Source organism: Aulonocara stuartgranti (assembly GCF_965226115.1).
Source record: "Aulonocara stuartgranti genome assembly, chromosome: 3".
NCBI lineage: Eukaryota > Metazoa > Chordata > Actinopteri > Cichliformes > Cichlidae > Aulonocara > Aulonocara stuartgranti.
The window spans coordinates 75,704,681-75,720,909 of NC_138941.1; the positions used below are offsets into that span (position 1 = coordinate 75,704,681).

Consider the following 16,229-nt stretch of genomic DNA (forward strand, 5'->3'; position numbering starts at 1 on the left):
ATTGTCATCATTACCATTGCATTAATAATAAAATTTGGAGTTTATATTGCATTCAGGGGTTAAACAGTGTCTCTTTCAGAAAGACTGAGTTGCAGGCTGACAGGAAGTTGTATGCAGAAGTGAAAGCAGATAGTTATTTTGAGCCGCAGGCTAAGACGAGGCTTTAACAATGTAACAGATAGCTTTAAGAAGGCCTTAAGCAGTTATGACTATTTTATACACAATGCATATCTGTGCTTATTAAAGAGTTGGAGCTCGGTCAATTAATTGGGGGTTGGAAGCTTTGTTCGGCGCGATGTTCGGACAATCTATTGTGCAAGTGACTTGGAGCCATAGAAGGAATTGCAATACATGCTTACAAAACACTTATATATCAGATCATTTTATATTAAGGTTTTAGTAGAGGTTCTTGGTTAAAATATTTATTTAGTAGAAGACATACACATAGTCTCAGTGAGCCTCTGGTCTGGTAAAAGGTCAGAAGTGCAACAGGTGAATTGAGAAAGAGCATTTGAGGACGAGACACAGACAGTAGGTGAAGAGGTGACACAAAGAGCATGTGAGGTCGTGACACACACACTTTAAATTAGATTTATTTAGAGGATGTTTGGCTGTAACTGCAAAATTGTCTTGGTAAAAGAGGAACCGTTTCTTGGTGTCTCGGCAAGAAAGAGGAATAGGATAAGAACTGAAAGGTACACAGAAAGTACCAAGCCATGAAAATAGAAGATGATTTTCTGGGTGAAAAGTCATGATGATGTTGATCTGATCTATGTATAAAATGTACCGGTGACGCATGAAGGGGCGTCAGTAAATAAACCCTGATGCTATAAAATATCTGTTCATGCTTTGATTAAGTCGAAGACTACTTCCTGTCTGCGTACAGAGTTGTCTTCCCACACGTGTGTTCATTAAAATCATGGTTTGACCAAAGACCTACTGGACCATGGGTGGTGTGTACTCTCCTTCCTCAACTTTGAATCTTAACAGTGCCAAGCCAGAAAACAATGAAGAGGCTGCCAGTAGTGTGTGTCATGGCAATCAAAGTGGAAAATAAACATGGACAGTGTTTCCACTTGATGACGTGGCTGCTGCATATTACATGGTGGCAATGAACAATAATCAGGCTGTGGTGCAGCAGAAGCACCTGGCAAAACTTCAGGCGCATGTGATTGGCAGTAGCAGAAGTGGCAGGTCGGGGCTACAGCATCACCATCCCCCATCCACTGTCGGTGTCGCTGCACAGGATAGGGGAGGGAGATGACTCCCAGGTCTTCCTGGAGACCTTTAAGGCCACTGCTGAGGTGTGTCAGCGGCAGAGTGGGCACCACAACTGTTGCCACTGCTGTCAGGGAAGCCCCAGATGGCGGCCCTGAATCTGCCACCGTGTCTGCTACTGAGCTCTAAGTAAGATCTTCTAGGCCGGAAGCTGCATGATGCAGCGGTGAGGTGGCAAGAGCCCGGGGAGTCAGAGAATGAGGCCCGCATGAATGTGTCTTTAGTACATTTTTATGCAGAGATTAATTTGATATGAATCAGGGTGAGACAGAGAAAAATAATTTAGCAGTGCATTGTTAAACATAAAGCAATCTATCCAAATGGTGAAAAAGACACCAGCAAAAGACATTTATTATTGTTCCTGGAAAAGTTCTCCTCGGAAATTGCTACATATTTATCTCTTCATTGTTCAACTAGACTACAGTTTATGCTGTGAACAAAGAAAAACTGTTCCTACATGTGTGATTGTTCATGTTACATCTGCATGAAACAAACAGAAAGTGAATGAAGAATGTAGGAAATCCCAAAAAGTTGATTCTGTACATCTGAACGTAGTGTTGTTAGTGGGAGAAAATGTTTGTCACTCATTCAAGTAACTTCTTCAGTAACTGCAGGTTTCCCCAAACTTATAAACAGTACATTTGCACAATAACTGAAACTAGCACCATTGAATGAACAATGGGCTATAAGGTCAGTTCCATTATCATTATTATGCAAATTATCATGACTATTGATCAACAACCATTGATCAGTAATCAATGGCCATGAGTACCATTCCCAGAGAGTTGGGGAATGGCTGCAATCACAGCTTTCTAAGATGGTGAAAGATGTACTCTTAGGTCCCCTCCTCAATTCAGAGAAGGGCTTTCCCTTTGCACTTGAAATGTATGCAGCTCTTCCTTCTCAAACAGACATTCTCTCCATACCTAAGAGTGTCCAGTCTCCAGCGTGGATCCTTAAGTCCAGCCAACAGCAGCTTCATTCCTGAGGCTCCTGGATGATTGTAGCTCAGGTCCAACTCTCTCAGATGGGAAGGGTTGGAGCTCAGAGCTGAGGCCAGAGAAGTACAGCCTTCCTCTGTGATCAGACAGCCTGACAGACTGCAGACACACAAAACAACAATCCATCTGTAACCAATGACTTTCTGTTTGTTAGAAACAATAACATCTAACCATCTGTTTGATTTAATTTAACTGTACTTACAACTAAAAAGAAAAACGAATTAGGCAGCGCAAGTTAACTTACTGTACAATATAACTTGCTATGAAATATCAGCAAGAAAGCCCCATCAATAAGACCATCAGTGTGAGGAGCACTTTGTAGCATTGGGGATCAAGACTAGCCATTTAACATGGCTGTTTGGGTGGGAGGTGGGCACAGGGGGATGTGCACGAAGAGAAAAGAACAAAAGACAAACTGTGGACAGAGAGGACAAAAGTTAAGGATATGCATATAAAAAGCATTACGAGTGAAAACAGAAAAAATGCTCAGAGTATCATAGCAAATCTATGAATAGCCCGAGCCTATAAGGAGAATAATGGATAAGCTAGCTGCTTCTCATAATACAAAATATAAATGAATCAGTCTTTAATTTCTGAGATCTGTTTGACTTCAGCACTCAACGTCCCACCATAACCCATGGAGAAAATTAGGCACCTGAACATGAAGCGGATGAAGGTGGAATATTGTGAGGATTGATAAAGATGATGATGAAGATGTGAATCCAGGAGGAGTGGGTGGATGGTAGCATCACCATGCAGGATCAGTGTGAGAATATATCATCATCCACAAAGCAGCACCCTCCATGGAGAAGGAGACTGTAGACTAAGACTAATAACAGACGAGGAAAACACCAGCTACTGGTAGACCGTGCAATCAAACGAGACTGCAAGACCAGGCTGACCAAACTGTGAACTACATGATTTGATTACAAGAAGGCCTATGACTCAATGCTTCATACCTGGATCCTATAATGCCTAGACCTATACAAGACCAACAGGACCTAAGAGCCTTCATCATGAACTCAATGGGAATGTGGCAGACAACAATCCGTCCCTGCTGCTGTTCTACATAGGCCTGAACCCCCTCAGTAAGATCATTGACAAGACTGGCTACGGATACTGACTACAGAATGGAGCAGTTGTCTGCCAAGAGTGGATGAGACATCAATTCACTGATCCATATTAAAAAGGATATACAGAAATGACATTGGAATGTCGTTCGGACTGGAGAAATGTAGTCCGATGATAACAAAGAGACGGAAGGTAGTCAGAACTGAGGGGATTTAACTACCAGAAGGCAAAATTGCAGATAAAGAGGACAGTTGCAAGTACCTGGGGATCCCACAGGCAAATGGGAACTATGAAGAGGCTGCTACCAACAATTACCTGCAGAGAGTAAGGCAAGTCCTGAGGAGTCAGGTGAACGTTAAGAACAATATACGGGCTATCAACACCTACGCATGATCAGGTACCCTGCTAGGATAATAAGGTAGCCAAAGGAAACAATAGAAACAACTGCATGCATGGAGGATTTCACCTCAAATCCACACCCTGAGGCTGTACGCTAAGCAGAAGGAAAGAGGTTGGGGATTGGTGAGTGTCAGTATTACCATCCAGGATGAGACAATGACCATTCACGAATACATCAGGAAGATTATCCCAGCTGAATGCTCAGTGAATACCTCAGGCATCAGAAACTAGACTTGTAGTCAAGACCGCCTAATCCGAGACCAAGACAAGACCAAGACCAGAGGGTATCGAGACCAAGACCGAGACCAAGACCAGAGGGTATCGAGACCAAGACCGAGACCAAGACCAGAGGGTATCGAGACCAAGACCAAGACCAAGACCAAGTTGAGACGAGACCAAGACCGAGACAAAAAAAGTCTTTAAACTGCAGCCAGATGCTATTCTATATACATATGCAGGACACCTTAAACTAGTTTTTTAATTAAGCAGCAAGGCAGAAGAAAGTCGGGCCTGTATCGAGACACGAGGACTAAACCCCAATTCAACCAGACCCAGAACTGATCCGGAATTAAAACAGGACTACAACAGTAACCAAGACAGAACCAGAATCAGAACTAGATGATAGTAGCACTAAAAATCATCATAGACCTGCACTACACTTATTTTTTAATTCTACCAAAGTACAATATTTAGATTGAGAAAAGATTATATAATTATTTAGCCTTGTTGTGCAAACAAGCCTGCAAAACTTAATAAATATAGAATTTGAAAAGGAACAAATGGTATCTAAAAAGAAACACTAGGCACATGTTCTGATGAGTTTTGGCAAACAACCATTTGACTAACATGTGTGTCTCACCTGCTCTTGTTCATCTCTGTTCTGTCCTCATTCTCTCTCTCCCTCTCTGCTCCTCTCTCTCTCCCTCTCTGTTCCTCTCTCTCTCCCTCTTTGTGCTGACAATCATCAAATATACAGTTGAAACCAGATATTTACAAACTCTTCAGATAAAAACACTTTTTAATTGTAACATCAAATCAGACTAAATGTTTATTTTTTTAGATTGATAAATATAAAAAACATATTTGTTAACTTTAAGAGTAAAGAGAGAAACTGTCTGTATTTCTTAATTGCAAATGGCACCAAATTGTATTCAAAATTGAGCCACACTTATGGAGCTCCACAGTTCTTTTCCTGGTGTTTTGGTTGACATCTCTTGATTTTCCCATGTCACAGGCTCTGTGTTTTGCCTTATATGCATCCACAGGTGTGCCACCAGTTTACTCACATGGACTCTACTAACCTATCAGAAGCTTCTTCAGCTCAGAATCGAATTGTCTGGAGTTTCTTATTAATTAACAATAAACTTAGTGTACATGTGCTCCTACATTTGATCAAAGTGATTAAAATAGACAGCTCCTCTTTTTATTCTGACATTTAACTAATTCAAAAGATATTTCAACATTTATTTATCTAAAACAAAAGTTTACTCTAAATTGATGTTTAACAGTAAAAAAAAGTTTATGTTTTCTCCATAAAGTGTATGTAAATATCTGGTTTCAGCTGTGAATATACTGCTGTGTATTGAAATTCCTCTTGTTTTGCATAGATATACTGAACAACCAGCCAGCCCCCCCCCCCCCGCTCCGCTGATGGTTGACTCCAAATCTCCCAAACACTATGTCGATTTGAGAACGCAGGACCGAAACAGCGAGACCAAGACCGAGACCAAGACAAAAGTCCGTCGAGACCGAGACCAAGACAAAAGTCCGTCGAGACCAAGACGAGACCAAGACCACGTAAAAGTGGTCTCGAGACATCCAACTCTATCAGAAACTCAAGAAAGAGGAGGAAGAGGAAGAACCATCATGGAACTACAGGCGCCTGTATGATATGGTATTTACCATGGGCAGATAGAGGAACTGACAGACATCCAGAAATCCTAACAGTGGCTAGATAAAGCTGGACTGAAAGACAGCACAGAGGCACTAATCATGGCAGCACAGGAACAAGCTCTGAGTACAAGATCCATAGAGGCTGGGGTCTGTCACACTAGGCAAGATCCCAGGTGCAGGCTGTGTAAAGATGCCCCTGAGACAAGGGTCCAAGATTCTAGCAGGCCAGTAGTAATCGGAGCACTAGGAAGTGGAGATACCAGCAACAAAATTGGAGATATCTGTCGAGAAGAACACAGTCCAAGGAACAGCTAAGATACTGTGTAGAACCCGCAAGCTCCCAGGCCTCTGGTAGAGGACTGGGCTTGAAGGATAGGGTTAGGGGTTAGGGTTAGGGTATTTTGTGGGAGTTCTGTTCTCCCTGACCCAGTGTTTCCCATAGGCAGTGTTTTCAGGCCTAGCATGTTTTCAGTTTTCAATAAGTTTGTAGTTTTCAGTTTCTCTCTTTGTAGTTTATGTTTTAAATCGCCTGCTGTGGCTGCATGGGAGTGGTGAAGCAGCGGGTTCAGGGGACAGTGCCAGGGAAAGCTGGCTGGCACAGCGGATATCCATCACAGTAAACATGTCTTCCCTATTCCAGTTGCTGCTGTTCCAGAGGAAGAAGAGTGTGTGGTACTGGGCTGAGATGACAGTTGAAAAGTTGAACACTGAAAATCTCTGAACAAAACATTGACTTGCATTGCAACACTGTGTGCATTTGGGTCCCTCTATCACACCTTCTTCCAGCCAAATAAATGAGTCACTTTTAGTTTTACTAAAACTAGGTCCTTATTTCATTTACACTCCACATAGTCTCAATAATATAAAGAAACATGGACAGTAACCAACACTTAAACATATCATTCCAACATTTTCTTAGGAACTTGGTATGTTATGGAAGCAAAACTGCACTAAATTTCAAAAAGAGCAGAAGAAATTATGAAAAAGTTCCACCATGAAAAAATATAAGACAGTAATTTAGAAGGTAATAATCCATCCAAAGGCAAAGCTGACGATCCATCTTCTATAAAGATGATCTATTGATTCAGTTATAAACATAATGTGTTCAATGATCTTTGATGGAAAATTTTTAAACTGACCTGAGAATTTCCAGTTTACAGTTTAGACTTTCCAGTCCAACAAATAAATGCTTCACTCCTGAATCCTGCAGGTCAGAGTTACTCAGGTCCAACTCTCTCAGGCTAGAGGATTGGGAGCTGATAACCAAGGAAAGAGCTTCAGAGCTTCTCTCTGAGAAGGTGCATTGACTTAGTCTGAAAAAAATAATATGACCATTAAAAGAAATGCCCTTGTTAAATTGTAACAAGGGTGCGGTGAGGAACTATTAGATTAAGCGATATTCTTTTTTTCAGAATTCTTTAATGCCCTACTTTGATAAAACAACATATAGATGGGCTTGACATTTATTGGCTAGATATTTGATTTGTTAATTAAACAAACAAATATAATTTGACCTCAACCTGACCTCAGCGTATTCAGTTTACAATTTAGACTTTGCAGTCCAGTAGATAGAAGTTGCAGTCCTGGATCCTGCAGGTGGTTGATACTCAGGTCCAGCTCTTTCAGACTTGAAGATTGAGAGCTGAGAACTGAAGACAAAGATTCACAGCATTTCTTGGGGAGGTTACACACACTCAGTCTGGAAATTAAAAAAAAAACATGAAAAATCAATAATTAGCAATGATTAATCTAAAATTTTAAATAATTTTTATTGCCTTTTGTTTAACAGGTTGTCTTGAAATTTTATAAATAATGAAAAATAATAAGAAACTACAACAAGCACTTGATCTGACCTGAGAATTTCGAGTTTAGAGTGTCGACTATCCACTGCAGCAGACAGCTTTATTACTCCTGAATCTTTCAGGCTGTTGGTACTCAGGTCCATCTCTCTCAGACTAGATGACTGGGAGCTGAGAACTGACAACAAATCTTCACAGACTCTACCTGAGAGGTTACAGCTGCTCAATCTAAAAGCAAACAAACAAAAATAAATAAACTTAAAAATTGTGTCTGGAAAAAATAAAAACATTATAAAATAACACAATTATACCAACATAAAAACATTATAAAATAACACAATTATACCAACATATCTAAAAGGAAAACAGGGAAGATTTTAATATCTGTGTATATTCAGGCCAAAATAAGTCCTATTTGTCCCGTCTTGGACCATTTCTCTCATTTAATTCTCTATATGAAGCAAGCAACTTGAGCTTCTTTCCTTTTAATGTCACTAGCCTTGCCAGACTAGACTGGCCAGTTTCAGGACATCTGCTGAAGGGCAGCACTCGGTCCTTAAGAACAGCACCCCTTTAGCTTCTACTTCTGAAAACAAACTTTGATCATGATTGAAAATAAAGTCGTCTCATGCTGATGCATAAATTACAGAACCCGGTTCTGGAATATGATAGTGGAAATCCACACCATCAAAAATTACAGCAAGATACATCTTTGTTTTCACATTATTACACTCATTACTAGGGCTGGGCAATATCATACCGTTCACGGTAATACCGGTATAACGATGGGCAACGATAAGAAAATGAAATATCGCGATAGAATATGGGTAAAACACGCATGCGCAGTGCCTTTGTTTTCATACACACATGGCAGATGCTGTGATGCCGCTGCAGTTTTGGTGGTGGTGATGTGTACGGCTGGCAGTGGGAGAGCTGCAGCCGTTGAATTTACTGTTACAGAAACGATTATTTTAAGAATAAATGATGCTACGAAGCATGAAAATGCCATTGGGTCTGGCGTGGTGGCGATCTTTTTTTTTTTTTGAAAAATCCTAAGTGCACGCAAACCAGTAAAATAAATTAAAACACATACTGTTGATAAACTATAATACAAAAATTACAATTAAAATTCTCAACAACAAAAACTGGTAAAAATATAATTAATATGTAAACAAATTCACAGGAGCGGCAAGTCCAGCGACGTGGCTGTTTCGTCTTTGCCGAAAACGAGCAGAACTCAAAGTAAATAATCAATCTCACTAGGCTAGTATCAATCCAATACCGATGCCGACTTGGTATCGGTACTATCGATATTTGGATCGATCCGCCCACCACTACCGTATTGTGTGTATATAAGTTTTGTGGATATTATACATGGTTATGTAGAGGATATAGCCATTTTCCACTAGAAATGCCTTTTTGTTAAACTGTCAGCAAGGAATTTACATTTGCACTGTTAAATTTTTATATAACTTTAATGCACATAATAAACAGCTGCTTGTTTAAGTGAAAATACATTGATTTTTTTTTTTTTGCACTAATAAAGTTGTGGAGTTGTAAAGTATTTGTCTAGTGTCAATTATATCGTCAGTTATATCATTATCACAAATTTTCAAATGTATATCATAATAAATATTTTTGGTCATATCGCCCTGCTCTACTCATTACCTATTTAACATAATATATAATGCTGGATTACAAACATTAATGATATAAAAGAGCCCCCCAGTTAAAAGGTGCATTTGAAGAAGATGATCTGAAGTCAAAGGAGCTTGCAAAGAAAAGCGTCTGGACTTCTTTAAGTTACTTGAAGACGTTTCACCTCTCACCCGAGAAGCTTCTTCAGTTCTAAGGTCAAATGGTGGAGAGTCCCAGATATAAACCTAGTGGGAGTAACCCCCCACAGAGGGACAAAAGGACCCCCTGATGATCCTCTAATCGCCTGAGCCAAGGTGTGAAACTGGGTGTGGAGTTTCGGGTGAGTTCATTGTGAAACCTGGCCCCACCTTATCATGCGAATTCCTGAGATCAGATGGTCCAGGATGTGAGTGGGCGTTAAGGCGTCTGGGAAGGGATCTCAAAACTGGATTATAGATGGCAGAGAGTTGGTGTCGTAAACACCCGCCTCTGTTCAAAGATGGTCGCTCACAGTGGACATAGATGGCTTCTTTCACTCCTCTTTCAAACCATCTGTGGGGGGGTTACTCCCACTAGGTTTATATCTGGGACTCTCCATCATTTGACCTTAGAACTGAAGAAGCTTCTCGGATGAGAGGTGAAACGTCTTCAAGTAACTTAAAGAAGTCCAGACACTTTTCTTTGCAAGCTCCTTTGACTACGATGACCTGGATGACTGAGAACCTTCACAGACAAGATGATCTGAAATGCCAAATTAATTTAACAATGATTGCTGTCAGAAAACACCAAAGGAAAAGCAAGAAGCAAAATGTATTTCTGTGTGAAAGATTGTTACAGTAGCCTTCCAGAACCACTGAATCCAGTTATAATAATACATTACTTCTGAGAAGAAACAATTTCAGTTGAGTTTTTTCTCCATACTCGATGGTTTTTCTGATGGCTTATTTTTTCTCTACAATTACAGGAGCCACGTCATAAATGTAAAAATCAGATCTCTGCACTGAAGATGAGATATAAGGTATGAGCTTGGATTACCAACATAAGAAGATGTACTAACATTCTTCTGGCTAAAATAGAATGCTTTAGAAAGGAAGAACAAGACTCCAGGAATTAAGACAAGATTGTGAGTGAACAACTTAAGACAACTAAACCTCCTAAAGATGTCTGAAGAACCGTACCTAATATCCCAAGAATATTCTTTCGCTAAAGATTCAGACTGGATCGTAGCCTGGGTCAACTGCTTCTTGTCCCCACACATCCAAATGTTTTATGTGCAGAAGCAAATTGCAACTCCAACAGCAAAGCTACAGCGTACTTCGTAGCTCCACACACCTGTCAACACCAGGTAGGAGGGACAAGCTCATCTTCGCGCACCTGCCTTTAAACACCATCAGTGTTGGGGAGTAACGGAATACATGTACTGCCGTTACGTATTTAAAATACAAAATATGAATAACTGTATTCCATTACAGGTGGTAAGGTGGTATTCAGAATACAGTTACTTTGCTGAAATAAAGGGATTACACTGTGGTATTTTCCTGTTTCATATGTTCAGCTATGCCCTCTCTATTTTTGGTTTCCACGCCCCAAAGAAAACACGCATTAAGAGGCTCTAATAGCTATGTCTCAATCTCACGGCCCATGTCACTTCTACTTGCGGCCTGCATAATGACGTGAAGAAATATTTAAAAAAATTATTCACAAAAATGATTTAATATGAAGGCAATAGGCAGAGTGTTACAGGCATAGCCCTAAAGAATGTAGCTTCATGGGCAGTGTAGTCCATGCTGCAGGGAGAATGGACTGCCATACCCGTTATGTGTCTGTGAGCGCGAGGAGGGAGAAAAAGGAAAAGTATGAGCTGTCACCGAGCAGAAACGGGAGCTGGAAGCATGCAAATATAATAATAACCACTAAAGCCAAAAAGAGTGCCTGACGAGCCCAGTTGTAAGTAAGCTATTAAGACCCAGCTGTACACTTTTTTCGTGTTTTCCTCCGAAACAATAAGTTCCATTGGAATGCCTCTCTCTTTCTCTCGCTAGCAATTTGGCCCAGACAACAAAGTAAAGCTAGTTTTCGGCTATGAGCCCGACACGGAACCCAACGTATTTGCCAGAGGGGGGGGGATTGCACTGGGCTGTCAGGTTTTCCTTCATCCCCCATTCGCTACGCAGCATCAAGATTTTCTAGTACCAAACTTCCGGCACCGAGATGTCTGCCTCTTTCTGTATCCCTGATTTGCAATGAAGCAGCAAGCGTCCTGTCAATGAGTGGCCAGTTTCACTGCATTTATCATCACAACAGCAGCAGCAAACCTTCTGGCATTGAGGTGCCAGGTTCTTCTGTAGTAACATTCAGATGTGTAGTGATTTTGGTGAAATTCGGGGGGTGAATGTAGCATATGTGTTAAATACTTCTGAATTTCACCAAAACATCCTGCCTATGTCTGTGTGTGTTGTGTGGTTATGTGCTGCGTGATAACGTAGGCACATGCATGTGTGCCCCGGTCACGGCTCCTTTCAGCATTGCCATTGTCACGTTGCTTTGAGCTAACAAAAGTTCCCTAAGGCCTCAAGCTGCAATTTGAATATACCCGAACTGCTGCGTTTTGGTCACTTGTTAACAGACTCATTTGGTGTAATTTTGGTAGGAGGCTGAGTTCACTAATACAAGTTTTTAATAAGTTTTAGACCAAGGATGCAGCTGTAGTACTTGCATGCTAAGTTAGCCTGATCACTAGCAGGAGCTGAAAGGAATCGCTGCCGTATTTTGTTAACGGCATGCACTGTGTTCTGTCAGGAGAGGTGTCCTAGCAGGCGCGTGACACACAGATCACAGACCTGAATTTCTATGTGTTGCAGGTATCGAGATGGTTTTTTGTTCCGGGAATGTGGTTTTTCATTGATTGTGTTTGTGGTACAGTGTTGTATTGCCTGTTGAATGGCGTTTCTTAATATGATTGTATTTGAGTTTAATGTTTGAATTATAAGCACCAAAATGTTGGGTCCTGGTTTTTGGGTTATATTTGCTTGTCTGATTGATGTATTGTTTTGTGTATTTTTTCCTTCAAGTGGTTTTTGGCTATTCAACAGTGATATATTTATTATTTTGTGCTTTTGTTGTTTTTTTGAGAGCTTAAGTTAATATTTTAAAACAATTTATTGCATTTGGTTTATTATATTATTGTGGAATTGATTAGGCTGCAGGAAACAGCTCCTTTCACCATGGCTGGAGGAGAGGTACCCTAGCAGGTGTGTGACACACATACTCCACAGACCTGTATTTCTATGTGTTGCAGATGTTGCAGTATAGAACCCAAGGATCCAGTGTTGTCTCCTACCTCTTATTTACATGCCAGAACACAATCCATCGACAGGTGTAATACACAAACAGGTTACATCCAGTGTTGGAAAGGTTACTTTTAAAATGTATTACAGAATACATGCCCCAAAATGTATTCTGTAACGTATTCCGTTATGTTACTCAATGACAGTAACGTATTCTGAATACTTTGGATTACTTAATATATTATCATGCTGTTTACAACTACGTGAATGTAATATTGTTGTGATTTATTACTGTTACTGAAGGTCTGCAGCTCCGAACCGTAGTAAAGGGACCTCTGGCTAATACGGTGGGTTCCGTGTCGGGCTGGTAGCCAAAAAATAGCTTTACTTTGTTGTGTGGGTCAACTTTGCTTGCGAGAGACAGAGAGAGGCGTTGAAAGGCTGCTCCAACGGAACTTATTGTTTCGGAGGAAAACACGAACACAGTGTACAGTCGAGTCTTAATAGTTTACTTACAACTGGGCTCGTCAGGCACTCTTCTTGGCTGCTGTAGTTATTATTATACACTCAACAAAAATATAAACGCAACACCTTTGTTACTGCTCCCATTCCCCATGGGATGGACGTAGAGACCTAAAATTCATTCCAGATACACAATATAACCATCCCTCCCAAACAGTGGTCACAAATCATTCCAAATGTGCGGTAGTGGGCACATCTGCTATATTGAGATAATCCATCCCACCTCACAGGTGTGCCACATCAGGATGCTGATCTGACATCATGAGTAGTGCACAGGTGTACCTCAGACTGCCCACAACAAAAGGCCACCCTGGAATGTGCAGTTTTTTGCGCTATTGGGGGTCTGGGGACCCAGAACCGGTCAGTATCTGATGTGACCACCATTTGCCTCATGCAGTGCAACACATCGTCGCATGGAATCTATCAGATTGTCAATTGTGGCCTGTGGAATGTTGGTCCACTCCACTTCAATGGCTGTGCGAGGTTGTTGGATATTTGTGGGAACTGGTACACGCTGTCGTATACGCCGGTCAAGCACATCCCGAACATGCTCAATGGGTGACATGTCCGGTGAGTATGCTGGCCATGCAAGAACTGGGACATTCTCAGCTGCCATCTGCCCTGAACAATGTGAACCATGATTCATCCGTGAAGTGCACACCTCTCCAACGTGCCAGACGCCATCGAATGTGAGCATTTGCCCACACAAGTCTGTTACGGCGACGAGCTGGAGTCAGGTCAAGACCCCGATGAGGACGACGGGCATGCAGTTGAGCGTCCCTGAGACGGTTTCTGACAGTTTGTGCAGAAATTGTTTGGTTGTGCAAGCCAATTGTTCCAGCAGCTGTCTGGGTGGCTGGTCTCAGACGATCTTGGAGGTGAACCTGCTGGATGTGGAGGTCCTGGGCTGGTGTGGTTACACGAGGTCTGCGGTTGTGAGGCCGGTTGGATGTGCTGCCATATTCTCTGAAACGCCTATGGAGACGGCTTATGGTTGAGAAATGAACATTCAATGCACGGGCGACAGATCTGGTTGACATTCCTGCTGTCAGCATGCCAATTGCACGCTCCCTCATTGCTTGTGGCATCTGTGGCATTTTGCTGTGAGACAAAACTGCACATTCCAGGGTGGCCTTTTGTTGTGGGCAGTCTGAGGTACACCTGTGCACTACTCATGATGTCAGATCAGCATCCTGATGTGGCACACCTGTGAGGTGGGATGGATTATCTCAATATAGCAGATGTGCCCACTACCACACATTTGGACTGATTTGTGACCACTGTTTGGGAGGGATGGTTATATTGTGTATCTGGAATGAATTTTAGGTCTCTACGTCCATCCCATGGGGAATGGGAGCAGTAACAAAGGTGTTGCGTTTATATTTTTGTTGAGTGTATTTACATGCTTCCAGCTCCCGTTTTTGCTCGGTGACAACTCGTACTTTTCCTTTTTCTCCCTCCCTCGCTCACAGACACATAACGGGTATGGCAGTCCATTTTCCCTGCAGCACGGACTACACTGCCCATGATGCTACATTCTTTAGAGCTATGCATGTAGCATTCTGCCTTTTAGCTTAGCACAACAACAACAAAAAAGCGCTCTCTCACCCAGGAAACACGCAGAGAGAGAGAGAGAGAGAGAGAGAGAGCGTCACCCTGTAACCATGGCAACCGTAACGCTGCCGCCTGGAACAACAGAACATAGCTGTCAAACAAAACCCAAACAGTCCTGACCCGCGACAAAATGAAACAGGGAAGTACCGCCGTGTAATCCATTTATTTCAACAAAGTAACTGTATTCTAAATGTCACCTTTTTAAACGGTAACTGTAACAATCATAGCAGCAAACTTTTCTATGAATGAGTCGCCAGTTTCCCTTTCCTGTATCCCCCATTGGCAAAATGCAGCAGCATGCTTTTGGAACCAGGATGCCAGTTTCTCTTCCTCTATCTGTCCTATGCAAATACAGCTGCAAGCTTTGGCACCGGGATGCCAGCTTCTTCCAAAGCTGCTTACCATCACTTCTGTTCATTTCAGAAATCGGCACGATAGTTATCGCTACCTTACCCAAAGTAAATTGTCGCCAAAGTGCTTGTTTATAGGTGGTTATACGATTGTTGGGTTTTTCCTCTAGATATTATCGTAGTGTCTTAAAGCATCTGTCACTGAAAACTGAATTACTTCAAAGGTCTTTAACCTTCATAATGCAGAGTTTTTACTGCCCTAGGGAATGCCTTCTTTGGGGATCTGCCAGGACCGGGAGCAGCCACCAGTCTCCTTCGAGGCTTTCCCCAAGCCGCAGCTCAATTCTGTCTGAGCTTTACCAACTAAAACGCTATCAAAACCTAAAATGAGGATGCTGGCCCAGCTAGTGAATGATTGGACATCTGTATAGCTGAGCGCCAATGGTGTGTGTCTTACAAATGGCTGGGCATTAATCTGTTCAGACCAGCGTCTACCACCCCCAGACTCGTGGGGCAGCTTAAAAAAAAACTTTAAAGTTGATTGTCAAAGGAGTTTGCAAAGAAAAGTTGATTAAAATTGATTGTAAGTTTGATTTGTAAGTTCATTCATGAGGATGAACGCAATTTGAATCACTGGTTGGACCCTTTGTTTTTTGCAGGACATGAGGTGCCGCAGGCCTCCACTGCATTTTCTCCCTTTGAGATTCTGTTTGGTAGAAAAGTGCAGTGCAAATTCTGGACCTGAGAGTCAAGATATACAGTTTGAGAAGGTTGTCACGAGAGAATTTACTTACTCAGCCATCTGACCTCAGGAAATCACATGATAGGGTGGGGCCAGGTTTCACAGTGAGCTCACCCAAAACCCTGGCTGATTAGGTCCCACACCCACTTTCACAAATTGGCTCATGTGATTAGGTAGAGGATCATCAGGGGGTCCTTTGTCCCCCTTTGGGGGAAAACTCCCAGTGGGTTTAAATCTGGGACTCCCCACCAATTGACCCTTATAACTGAGGAAGCTTCTTGGATGAGAGGTGAAAAGTCTTCAAGCAACTCAAAGAAGTCCAGACACTTTTCTTTGCAAGCTCCTTAGTCTACGATGACCTGGATGACTGAGAACCTTCACAGACACAGGTCTATACAGTTCAGTGTTGATTTCAGCAATGTAAATGATGTGTCATAGTTTAAAACCTACCCAAAGTGGATCTGTACTTTGATAACAACTGCATATACAAATGTCTCAGAAATCCTAATACTTTCTGCTGCTGTGACACATTAAAGGTATGATACACCTGACTGAGTATATCAGTGGGTCTGTCGTATACCACAACAGACCCACTGACATTTCCATGCTTTGCACCATGCTTTATTTACACAAGC

The 16,229-nt window shown here is 41.8% G+C and overlaps 1 protein-coding gene across 3 annotated transcripts in view; it reads right to left on the reverse strand.

The window, feature by feature from the left end:
* The window catches only part of LOC309703471 (NACHT, LRR and PYD domains-containing protein 3-like), a 36,181-nt gene that overhangs the window by 10,422 nt on the left and 9,530 nt on the right, over positions 1 to 16,229 (reverse strand). For 2 of the 3 annotated variants that reach the window (XM_082528317.1, XM_082528316.1), the window contains exons 8-11: positions 7,496 to 7,669; positions 7,168 to 7,341; positions 6,782 to 6,955; positions 2,205 to 2,378 (exon numbers count right to left, since the gene is read on the reverse strand). In XM_082528317.1, the coding sequence (XP_082384443.1) occupies positions 2,205 to 2,378; positions 6,782 to 6,955; positions 7,168 to 7,341; positions 7,496 to 7,669 (696 nt within the window). Of the gene's footprint in view, positions 1 to 2,204; positions 2,379 to 2,523; positions 2,695 to 6,781; positions 6,956 to 7,167; positions 7,342 to 7,495; positions 7,670 to 16,229 lie in introns of those variants that run through there. The other variant, XR_014275908.1, reaches the window with a different exon arrangement.